Here is an 11,149-nt window from a genome sequence, read left to right on the forward strand (position 1 = left end):
GCTGACGCAAGGGCGCGTGCGCGGGCGGCCCCCGGCTCCGCGGACGTCACCGCGGCCCGCGCAGCCTCGCTCGCGGCGCTGACGTCACCGCTCCGCCCCCGCGCGCGGGCAGGTCGGCACCCCGGGTTGGGCCCCAGCCCCCACCTTGGGCTCCGGGAAAACGTGGAGTCCGGCTAGACCGGGCTGGGGTCCACATCCGGAAGGGCCTTGGGTGAGGAGAGGACGGATGCAGGGAGCGGGGGGGGGCGGGGGGGTGTCACACCTGGGCTCGTGGCTGGGTAGGTGCTGTGGCCGAAAGAGTCTCTCACACCAGGGAGGCCCGGGGCCTGGCGCCCAGGCCCCCGCCCCCTCTCTAGGCCAGCGCTGTGAGGGGTACTCGTGGAATCAGTCTTTATGCGCTGGGCATCCTGGCCCTAGTCGGGTGTGTGCAGAGGGAAGCTCTGCTCCCATTTCTTAGGGGTGCGTCCTGTGCACGGGTTGGATCCTACTGGAATGGAGGCCTATTCTCATATGCTTCTCAGACCCATCTGTTGGACTTGTCTCTAATCCCCACTCCAGAGTAGCCAAGGGGTCGGGGCATCACCTGTTACTCAGGTCCCCAACCCGGGTTTATCCTGGAATTCTCTGGTGTACCCATCGACAAGCCACCCAGCTTGGCCCCTGCAGCTACCTTTACTGGCTTGGATGGCCCCAGGCTCCTCCCCTAGCTTCACCACGGCGCCTTCTCCACAAACAGCCAGAGGGACCACATCATTCCCCTGCTGGGAACACAAGCTGCTTCCCCCTGGTCCTCCAACACATTCACCTTCAGCCCACACACTTGAGGACCTCAGGGACTTTGCCCATGCAGTTCCCACACGCCTGGAGCCAGCCTTCCCGGGTAATTGTCCACTTGACTGCCCCTTGCCCTCCTTGGGCAGTGTCACCCTTTCATCCACTGGACACACACCTTCTCTCCCCTGTGCTATGCTCTGCTCGCGGACCCAGCTGTAAATGAACTGCTTTTGGAGGTCACCGCAGTGGGGGCAGGGTTGAGAAGGGACACAACGCAGAGGAACAAGTAACAGGCAACGACGTGCAGGGCCTCGGAGAGAAGCAAAGCGCAGCAGAGGTCCGGAATGTGGGGTGGGAGTTGCTTTGTTAGCAAAGGGAGTCAAGAGGAGATGAAGAATTTGTCGTTGGGAAAGAGGTGAAGGAAGCTCCGGAGGGGATAAGCTGTCCAGGCCTGGCACCTGCACGTGCAAAGGCCCTGAGGTTGGACTGGGCCTTCCTCTTTCACTGGAGGAGAAAGGGGTGCCATTGTGCTGTGCTGAACACACGGCCAGGCAGGCTGGGATGGGACCCTGACCAGGCTGGTGGCAGATTGGTGGCCTGCGCATCTTGAAGGATGAGGCACAACTGTCTGAGAAAGAGCAGCTTTGGGGTTGACCAGGCATGGGGTTTCTGCAGGGGTAGTCCTGTTGTCACCTCACCCAGGGCAAGCCCTGGTGGCACTCAGAATGCGTTGTGTTCCATTATCTTTGCTGCTCATCCTAACAAAACAACCCTGACAGTGCTGCCCACGTAGGGGAAGAAAAGTGGGACATGTGCCCTGGAGCCCCTAGGCTGTGCACCCCGGAGACTCCCAAACCGGGGAAGCGATGGATAGGGAGTCTGGGCACCCCCGGACTCCAGGCTGCGGGGAGTCGTGCGCCCTGGGACCAACACCCCTTTGGTCCCCCGTCCCCAGGGATCCAGGGGAGGTCGGGGAATCGTGCCGCAGGGGCCGGGGGCGGAGATTCAGCTGTCTCGGGAGAGGGCGGCTCCGCGTGGGGAGGGGGCGCCCAGGAGCACAGGCTCCGCCCCCCGCCCCCGCCGGAAGGGACGGGGAGGCGGTGGCCGCCGCGGAGCAAGCGAGAAGCGGCGGCGAGCGCGGTGGGGGCGGCCGGCCGGGGACCCGGCAGCACCGGGCGGCACCGAGCGGGTCGGAGCGGGCTGGCCGCCAGCGCGGTCACGTGTGTGACCCCTCCTCTCGCGCCTGCCTCCCCCGCGCGCCGAGCTCTCCATTCATAAATTCTCCGCCTGCTCCGCGGCTACCGGGCGCCGGAGCCCGCCGGGAGCGCCGTGCAGCAGCCCGCCCGCCGCCCATGGGCCGCGCGCCCCGGCGCTGAGGTAGGCGCGCGGGCCTGGGGCTGCACCGGGGCGGGCGGGGGACAGGCCGAGGCCGCACGGCCCGCCCTGGCTAGAGACCACCGGCCCTCTCCCGCGAGGCGGCGAGGCCGGAGGCAGGGAGCGGAGGGGCCAGGGCTGGCGTGGGGGCCGACATGCCAGGCTCTGCACCCCTCTTCGGCCACCCTCGCCCACGCCCTCCTTCAGCCTCAGTTTCCCCCTGAGAGATTCGGCGAGAGCCGTGGCGTTTCCGCCCCCGGGCTTAGCCCGGGGTTGAGATGTGCCCGAGGTCGGCTCTCTGCATCTCATTGCTCGCCATCCCGGTCCCCGGGGCCGGTTGGGGACGCGGGGGTGGGCGCGGTGGCGAGCTCGATCGGGAGCCGCGGCCCGGCGGGACTTTAGGGTGGCCCGTGGGCAACCTCCGCCCTGGTCTCCCGTCCCCACTTGCTCCCTAGGAGTCCACCTCCCTTCCCCTTCGGCCTCCTGCCGTCTTTCCTGGTCTCCTGTCATCGTCCCTGTGCCTCTGCCCCCTCCCCCTCTAACCTGAACTCATTTCCCGGCCTACATAGAGGCGTCCCCTCCCCCGAGAATGCCGGGGAGCCGCGGCCAGCCTCTGACCCGAAGTGCCGAGGACACCTGGCTTTTCCAGGACCCTCCCCTGCTATGGGCCTCAGTTTCCCCCGCTGTCGAGTAGGGTGAAAGTCCCAAAGGGTTGGGGGCGCTGGAACCTGTGCACAGGCTTTCCCTTTCCTGTGGGGAAGGGTCGCGCGCCGTGCCCACTCAGGGCTGCTGGTCATCCCGGCCCCGGATTCGGTTTCCTGAGATTCCAGAATGCGGCCACCGGTCCTTCCCGCCGGGAAGAGCCGCGTGTTGGGGAGGGCGGTCAGGTGCAAAGTCCAGGCAGTCCCTCTCACGAGAGCTGAGACCCTCTCTGCCTCAGTGCCCCCGGCGTCAGGCAGACGTGGAGCCCGGCCGGCTCGGCCGGGGACGGGTGCGGCGGGGGCACGCCGCCGACCGGGCACCGGCGGGCGGCGGCGGCAGCAGCCATCTTGCCGCCCGGGGCTGGCTCCAGCCGCCCCTGCAGGAGGCCTCCCTCCCCCGCGCCCCCTCCCCTCCCTAGTGCTCCCTGGCAACCCGCCCCCCCCCAGCTTGGCCTGCTCGCTCAGTCGCCATGGGAACCAGATTCTTGAGGGTTGGGAACAGATGCGCCTCCTTTGGCCTTTTCACTCCCACCGGCACTGGGCGGAGGGGGAACCTGTACCTCCAGGAGTCGTAACCTGGAGTCCCGGCGCTCAGCCCCTCCGCCCCCTCCCCGGGCTGGCCAGCCCCAGGGATGGCCCGAGTCCCCGCTATTCTGGAACCAGTCTCCTGGGGCCGAGGCGGCCCCTCCCGCTCCCTGATGGTGCAGGCAGGGCCCCTGGGGTCTGGCGGTAGTGAGTTGACGGCCTCAGTTTGCCTATTTATTGTAGAGGCGCTTCTCCTTTCCTGGGCAGGGAGGGCTCCCGCCCCATGCCACCTTGCCGGGCCGGCCCCACCGGCTGGGGAAGCTTTTGATACGCACGCGCCTCCCCTTTTCAAAGATGGGGACATGGATGTCTGATCTGACCCGGGTGGGGGCTGCCTTGGGGCTCCCCCCCACCTCTTCGTGAGTCACCGCCCTGTGTGGTCCCCTGCTCGAGCTCCCGGGAAAGCGGGAGGAGGGACAGAGGAGCTGGAGCTGAGCAGGCCCTGCCCCCCCAGGCCCCTCCTCCTAGCCTCAGAATGCAGCCCACGGCCACCATGGCCACGGCCGCCACCACCTCCACCACGGTCGCCCTGACCACGACGTGGGACAACGCCACGGGCCGCCCCACCGTGAGTGAGGGGGGCTGGGGGGAGCGGGGAGGACGGGGGGCGGGGCCGCCAGAGTCCACGCCCACCGTCCCTGACCCTTGACGCTGGCCCCGCAGGGGGAGCCCGACCCTGTCCTGGACAACTACATGCTGCTGGTGGTGGTGATGGCGCTCTTCGTTGGGGGCACCCTCGTGGTGCTGTCGGGCGCGCTGCTACTCTGCAGGCGCTGCTGGGAAGTCCACAGGCGCGTCCACAGGTGCGCGGGGCCCCCAGCCCCACGCCCCGCCCCGCCCCGCAGGGGAGCTGGGACAGGTCAGCCTGAGAGCCCCCGCCGCAGGGGCGCTGGGCCTGCTTCTGAGTGACGGTGCCCACGTGTCTGCGCCCACGTGTCTGCGCGGGAGCCTGGGAGAATGGGGTGGGTCCGAGGGAGTGGGCTCCCGTGAGCTCAGGATGCCCCGGTAGCCATGAGCCCTGCGGGGGACCCCGTGGGCAGCGCCCTGTGTCCTCTGGCCCACTTTGCTCTCCTGCCGCCCCTCCCCAGAGCCACAGAGGAAGCAGAGAAGACCACCACCAGCTACCTGGACAACGGCGCCCGCCCTGCCCAAGGTGAGGAGCCCTCCCAGGCCCGTCACCCCCCGTCTGCCCCCCTCCCCCCCTCCCCCCCTCTCCCCGGGCCGCCTGACCATCTGTGTCTGTCTGTCTCCCCCACCAGACTGGGCGCAGCTCGAGTCCGACTCATCTCTGTTTCCTTAAGCCCACGCGTAGGTGCTCACAGGCGCGTGCTGCGTGAGTGAGTGTGTGAGCGGATGAGCGAGTGCCCTCCACCCACCCACCCCGCCCCCGGTGGTCAGTCGGGCCCTCGGCGCTCCCTTCCCGACTCGGCCCCCCAGCCCAGCCGCCCGCCGGCGCCCGGCGCGGCCCACCCGGGGCCCACCCTCTCTTGGCTCTCCTCGCAGACCCCGAGTTCAGGGGGGAGGAGCCCGAGGGCCAGGACGCCGAGACCGAGCGCTTCCTGTCCACCAGCTCCACCGGCCGCCGGGTGTCCTTCAACGAGGCGGCCTTGTTTGAGCAGAGCCGGAAGGCGCAGGACAAGGGCCGCCGGTAAGGAGGGCCCGGTGCCGGGGCTCACCTGGGAGGTCACCTTGCCTCCCTGCGCTGGGCTTGAGGGGGGGAGCTGGCCCCCGCCGGTGCCTGGCTGTCCCCCACTCCCAGTGGGCAGGGTGACAGTGGGGCCAGGGAGGACGCTGGGGCGTGGGCAGAGGGACCCAGCTCGCCCAAGGTGACGGGCAGGCGCGCTGGGCGCAGGTACACCCTGACCGAGGGGGACTTCCACCACCTGAAGAACGCCCGCCTCACCCACCTGCACCTGCCGCCCCTCAAGATCGTCACCATCCACGAGTGTGACTCAGGCGAGGCTAGTGCAACCGCCACACCCCACCCCACGGCTGCCCCCAAGGCCAGCCTTGCCATATTCCAGGTGAGTTGGGGGTGGCAGCTGGCCTGGAGCTTGGGGGCAGCCCACACTCCCCGAGCAGGCACCACTTTTCCCACCCTCTGGCTGCGCCCTTCACCTCTGGGTGGGGAGTGGGGCCTGGCCGGGTCCAGCGGGTGGTGGGTCCAGCACGCACCCCCCACACCCGTGCTCTTTGACCTGTCACTGCTTCCTCCCCACCCCGGCTCTGTCCCACAGCCCCCGGGGAAGGCCCTCACCGGCCGCTCTGTGGGCCCCAGCTCCGCCCTGCCAGGTGACCCCTACAACTCGGCCGTGGGCCCTGCCGACTTCGAGATCAGCCCCTCGGCTTCCAGTGACTCCGGGGAAGGCACCTCGGTGAGGCCCCTGCGCATGCATCCCCTGTCCCACTCCAGGACGGGGCAGCCTGTGGCCCCCTGCCTGGTCCCCGAGCTTGGGGGGGAAGAGGGGCAGGTGGCACACAGGGCACATGCACGGCTGGCTCACCCGCATACAGGGCAGTCCAACAGCTGCAGAGGGTGTGGTCGGGGACCTATCCCAGCCCAGGGGACAGGACCCCCTCTGTCCAGGGCTGGGGGAACAGAGGTGGCCAGCGCCTGGCCGAGCCCTGGGGAGCCTCTCAGGCAGGGTCTTGGGGGGAGGAGGCCCCAGCCCACCCCCAGCCCCCTGTTCTTTCTCTGCCTTCTGTGTGAGTGCCGGGTGGCCAGGGCTGGGCTGGCACTAGGGCAGCAGGGAGGGGCTGGGGGGTCTGAGAGCATCCCTCTTCCCTCACAGTTGGACGCGGGGGCCAGGAGTGCCAAGCCTGGTGGGCCGGGGGCCGCAGCAGGGCCTGGGGAGGCGGGCCCAGCCTCTGGGGCAGGCCCCGTCCTGCAGTTCTTCACCCGCCTGAGGCGCCACGCCAGCCTAGACGGGGCCAGCCCCTACTTCAAGGTCAAGAAATGGAAGCTGGAGCCCAGCCAGCGGGCGTCCAGTCTGGACACAAGAGGTGAGCTGTGGTCCCTGGTGGGGAGCGAGGCCCAGGGGTGGCCCCAGGAGAATGTGGAGCAGGCGGCTGTGCACCCTGGGAGGGGTCCCCAGCGCCCACCCCATGCTGGCCGGCATCGCCCGCTTACCAGCGGGCATCTCGCCCAAGGTCAGAGCTGGTCAGGAGGAAGAGCCAGCGCTGCACGCTGAGCCCCGGAAAAACCAGGGGTTGTCAGGCTAGAGTGGGCATCAGTGAGCGTCACCTACGAGGCACTGCATGGTGTTTCTGGCTCTGCGGTCAGTGTTTCTGCTGTGGTGGCATGAAAGCCCTAGATGGCGTGTAAAAGAGGACGGTTTTGGCCAATAAAACTTTATTTACAACTACAGGTGGTGGGCCTTGGATCCTGCAGACCCCTGGTCACGGGGCCCTGGATACAGGGCTTCCACACCTCAACCCAAGGACCATGCATGTGTGTCTTGGGGGGGAGGTGGCACCAACAGCTACAACCATCCCTGCTCATAGGAGCTCGGCGGGGCCAGGCCGCTGGGGTACCTGCTGCCCTGTGGCGGAGGTGGCGGGTCCCACTGCCAGGAAAGGCGGGGCGAGGGGACGAGCAGTGTTGGAGGCCAGGGAAGGTGCGTGGCCAGTGACAGTGCCAGTCCCCTTGTTGGGGCCCGGCTCCAGCTGCTGTGGGGTGGGGGGAGGAGTGAGTTCTGGCTGAAGTGCTGCTGGCCGGGGAGGGGAGGGGAGGGTTCATCCCACTGCGCCATTGGGAGCCCAGACAGAGCCTGTGATTCGGGAGGTGTTTATAGGCAAATGCAGGCACAGAAGCGCCCAGAACCTGTTTGCTGGGTGACTGTCATCCCCACCCCTGAGGCTTTCCCACTGAGGCCTCCCTTGTGGGAGGGTCCTGGCCCTGGGCCCACAGGGCTGGAGCTGGCAGGAGAGGGCGTCACCTCTCCCCCCTCACCTGTCCCTCACTCTCCCTCACCTTCAGCCTTCTTCGGCACTCTAGCCGGGCTGTGTCTGTTACCTGGTGTCCAGGACAAGGCTGTGCTCTGGCCACACCTGCCTGCCAGGGCCACTCGGGCCAGTGCTGCCGCCTTGGCACCTCCAGTCCCGCCCGCCCAGGCTGCCGGGCTTTCGGTCCTGGCCTTTCTGCCCTGGGTGCCTTGGTTTCCCCACCTGCACGGCCGGGTACATGCTCACCTGGTCCAGGCTGGCTCTGTTGGCTCAGGGATCAGGGGGCGGGGCCCGGGGTGGGAGGGGCCCAGGCAGGCTGCTGTACCTTCCTCTGCACAGGCTCCCCCAAGCGACACCACTTCCAGCGGCAGCGGGCAGCCAGCGAGAGCATGGAGCACGAGGAGGGGGACGCCCCCCACGTGGACTTCATCCAGTACATCGCCAGCGCTGGCGACACTGTGGCCTTCCCGAGCCCCCGCCCCTTTCTGGCCAGCCCCACCAGCCCCGCCAGCCCGCCCCCCACTCTCGGCAGGTATTTTTCAGTAGATAGAGGTGCTAGGGGTGGGCCCCTGCCCCACCCCGTCCCCCATAGGTGGCCCAGGGAGCTCTCTCCCCGCCCTTCGGACAGGCGGTCGTGTTCCTCTGGCTCCACCGTCCTTCCCGGAGGCTGCCTCGCTGGGGCCACCTCTCCAGCACGGACCAGAGGAGGGAAGCAGGGGGAGACTGGGTAAGGGTAGAGGGGCGGGCAGGGCCTCCAAGACAGAATGCCTGCTCAAGTAGGGCCGCTGTGGGTATGTGCCCGCGTGGGTATCCCTGCTTCCTGGTGGAGCCTGAAGGGTTCCACTGTGGCCCCAGGGTCCCTCTCCCCTGTCCATGCTCCTGAGGGCTGGATGGCCGCTACTCAGAAACTGTTGTGACCACTTCTGCCAGCGGTACCCCCTCCCCCAGCCCAAGGACAACTCTGCTGAAGCTCTGGGCCCACATCAGTGGGATGGGGAACTAGATCCTGGAAGCAGGGCTCCCGACTCTTGGGCATTTCCTGGTCTGGGTAGTTAACACTTGCTTTGTGTGTATCTTCCTCCTGGCTACTTGTCAGTCTATGGTGGGGGGCTGAGGCGACACACTGAGTCACCCAGGCGTACGGGCTGAGCTGGACCCTGCTTGGTCCAGTCCATCCCCAGCCACCCCTTGGTACACGAAGCTCCTAGTCGAAGAAGGCCATCTCCCGAGAAGAGCCTTCACTCTTTCTGGGCGAGGGGCCAACCTCCTGCAGTGGCAGCAGATACTCTGGTCACATTCTTTAAGAGGCCCTGGTTGAACGGCAGGCGCCAGGACGGCTCCGGGTTTACCCGAAAAGCATCCAGTGCAGAGTGAACAGGCAGCATACAAATACATCATCTTCCACAGGGCCTGGCCGACCCTAGAGGGTTCCCACCCGTGCCCACCCTCCCGGACCCAGAGGCAGGGTGGCCGGGGAGGGGGTGCGGGGGGCCTGGGCTGCCTCCTGACGGCTGCGGCCTGGTTTGCAGGCTAGAGGCAGCCGAGGAGGTGGGCGCCGCAGGAGGAGCGAGCCCCGAGTTCCCCCCGGAGTGCGGCGTCAGCGCGGGGCCTGAGCAGCAGCAAGACTCAGATGGTGAGCGAGATGTGGGGCCAGAGCAGGCCCAGACCATCTACCGCGACATCTGGAGCCTGCGCGCCTCGCTCGAGCTGCACGCGGCCACCGCCTCAGACCACAGCAGCAGCGGCAACGACCGCGACTCGGTGCGCAGCGGCGACAGCTCGGGTTCCGGGGGCGCCGCACCCGCCTTCCCGCCACCCTCGCCGCCGCCCACACCACGGACGGCGGACGGCGAGGCGGGCGGGCCGCGCAAGCTGCTGCAGATGGACAGCGGCTATGCCAGCATCGAGGGCCGCGGCGCGGGCGACGACGGGCCCCCCAGCGCGCCCGAGAAGCAATCCTCCTTCACGAGCTCGGGCCGCGAGGCCACAGTGGGCTGTAGCTTCGAGGGTCCCGTGCCTGAAGCACCCGCCCGGCCTGGCAGCCCGCGCGCTTGGCCTCGCCGTGCCCCGCGCCGCGACTACAGCATCGATGAAAAGACAGACGCGCTGTTCCACGAGTTCCTGCGCCACGACCCGCACTTCGACGACGCCCCGCCCGCCGCAGCGCGCCACCGAGCGCGCGCGCACCCGCACCCCCACGTGCGCAAGCAGTGGCAGCAGCGCGGCCGGCAGCACAGCGACCCAGGCGCGCGTGCCGCACCCTCCGCCCCACCCGCAGCCCAGCCCGGCGCCCCCCGCCCCGCGCGCGCGCCCCTGCGCCGCGGAGACAGCGTCGACTGCCCACCCGACGGCCGCGCAGGCGACGACCCGGCCGCGCCTCCCATCCCCGTCATCGAGGAGGAGCCCGGCGGCGGCTGCCCTGGCTCCGGCCTGTGCGCCGGGCCCCCGGGCGCGCTGCTGGACAAGCTGGCGGCCAGCCTCGACGACAGGCTCTTCCCGCCGCGCCTGGCCCAGCCCATCGCCGCGGCCCCTGCGCTGGCCGCGGCCGCACCCACGTCCCCCGACCACAGCCCGGCCTAAGCCTGCGCCCCGCGCCCACCTCGTCAGCTTATTCGGCACCGGCGGGGCCTCGGCGCCGGACACACCTGGGGCGCGACGCCCTGGCGCGCCTGCGCTGGGACCGCGGGCCTCGAGCACGCGCGCAGTGCCACTGGCACCCTGCACCAGACCAAAGTGCGCACGCACACAGTCCCCTCCGGGCACTTCATTGGGTCGACTAAAGGGAGTGTGGCGGATTCTCATCTTCGGGGTTCCGAGGGCCACATTCAACTTCCCTTGGCCCCAGACAGCGGCCTCGGGCTAGTGACCGTGGGCGCCGTGCCGCGCCTCCGGCACGACGCAACGGGAAGCGCATGCGTAGGGCTTGCATCCTGGAGGGGCGATGCGCGCCGACTGCGCGAGACGCATGCGCAGAGCGCCCCTCCCAACACCAATCGAGCCTAGAGACGCGTCCGGTTCGCACGCGCCGGAGATAGCGCTAAGGCGCACGCGCAGGGACCAAGGGGCGCCGAGGCTCCGCGAAGAGAGGGCGCGCGGGCCCGGGCTGTGAGGTGAGCTCGAGGCCGTGGCCTCCAAGCCCCCGAAGCCGTTTACCTCACCGCAGCGAGTGCTCGCGGCAGTCCGCGCCCCTCCGAGCAATAACCGTACCTGCCGCCGCCGCCCCCAGCCCTGTACACGCCCCCCGGTCCCCTCCCTCCCAGTGTCTGCACCCTGAACCCGCCCTCCGCATGTTGAACGGGCCGCACTTCCCGTAACCACACTGTCCAAAGAGCAGCCAGGACTCACCAGTGTTTGAGACACAAAACCCAAACGGTCCAAGTTTCAAGTTTCCCAAGCTTTATTTATTGCCAAAAGATGGGGCAGCCCTCACCAGCGGCTGAGTCGCCCTGCCCCCGCCCCTCGAAGCTTCGTGCTGTCTGTGTACCATCCAGTGATGGAGTTCGTGTTGTTTTCTGATTGATTATATTTACTGCATACTCTTACTTGCTCTGGGTTTTCTCTGGGGACCCAAGAGTACAGAGGCCTTGGGGGGGGAGGGGATCAGCCCCCCCCCCGGCCATTGCACTGTGGAGCTGTGGCCCCTGGGCTGAGCAGAGGGGCCTGTGGAGCTCTGGGGAGACCAGGTCACCAGAGAGCACAGAGATCCAGCATGGCCAGAGGCAGACACGCGTGGGAGGCCCACGTCTCCACCCGGCACCACCAGCAAGACC

At 68.5% G+C, this 11,149-nt stretch overlaps 1 protein-coding gene across 6 annotated transcripts; it reads left to right on the top strand.

Annotated features, from left to right (window-relative positions):
* The first annotated feature begins 167 nt into the window (after positions 1-167).
* CBARP (CACN subunit beta associated regulatory protein) lies at positions 168-11,134 on the top strand. Of its 6 annotated transcripts, none has more exons than XM_081231917.1 (12): positions 168-211; positions 3,889-4,002; positions 4,098-4,293; positions 4,523-4,587; positions 4,694-4,742; positions 4,938-5,082; positions 5,287-5,458; positions 5,672-5,809; positions 6,227-6,437; positions 6,803-7,051; positions 7,719-7,911; positions 8,909-11,134. In XM_081231917.1, exons 2-12 carry the CDS (start codon positions 3,910-3,912, stop codon positions 9,957-9,959), a joined length of 2,562 nt encoding a protein of 853 aa, XP_081088043.1. In that variant the 5' UTR covers positions 168-211; positions 3,889-3,909; the 3' UTR covers positions 9,960-11,134. The 6 variants fall into 6 exon arrangements, with proteins under 6 accessions (XP_081088043.1, XP_081088042.1, XP_081088045.1 ...); XM_081231916.1 differs by lacking the exon at positions 168-211 and adding an exon at positions 220-2,151; XM_081231919.1 differs by lacking the exon at positions 168-211 and adding an exon at positions 220-2,151 and having other exon boundaries at positions 5,363-5,458; positions 5,713-5,809.
* Positions 11,135-11,149: the final 15 nt, after the last annotated feature.

Source organism: Mesoplodon bidens (genome assembly GCF_964165515.1).
Source record: "Mesoplodon bidens genome assembly, chromosome: 4".
In the NCBI taxonomy this organism is placed as follows: Eukaryota; Metazoa; Chordata; class Mammalia; order Artiodactyla; family Ziphiidae; genus Mesoplodon; species Mesoplodon bidens.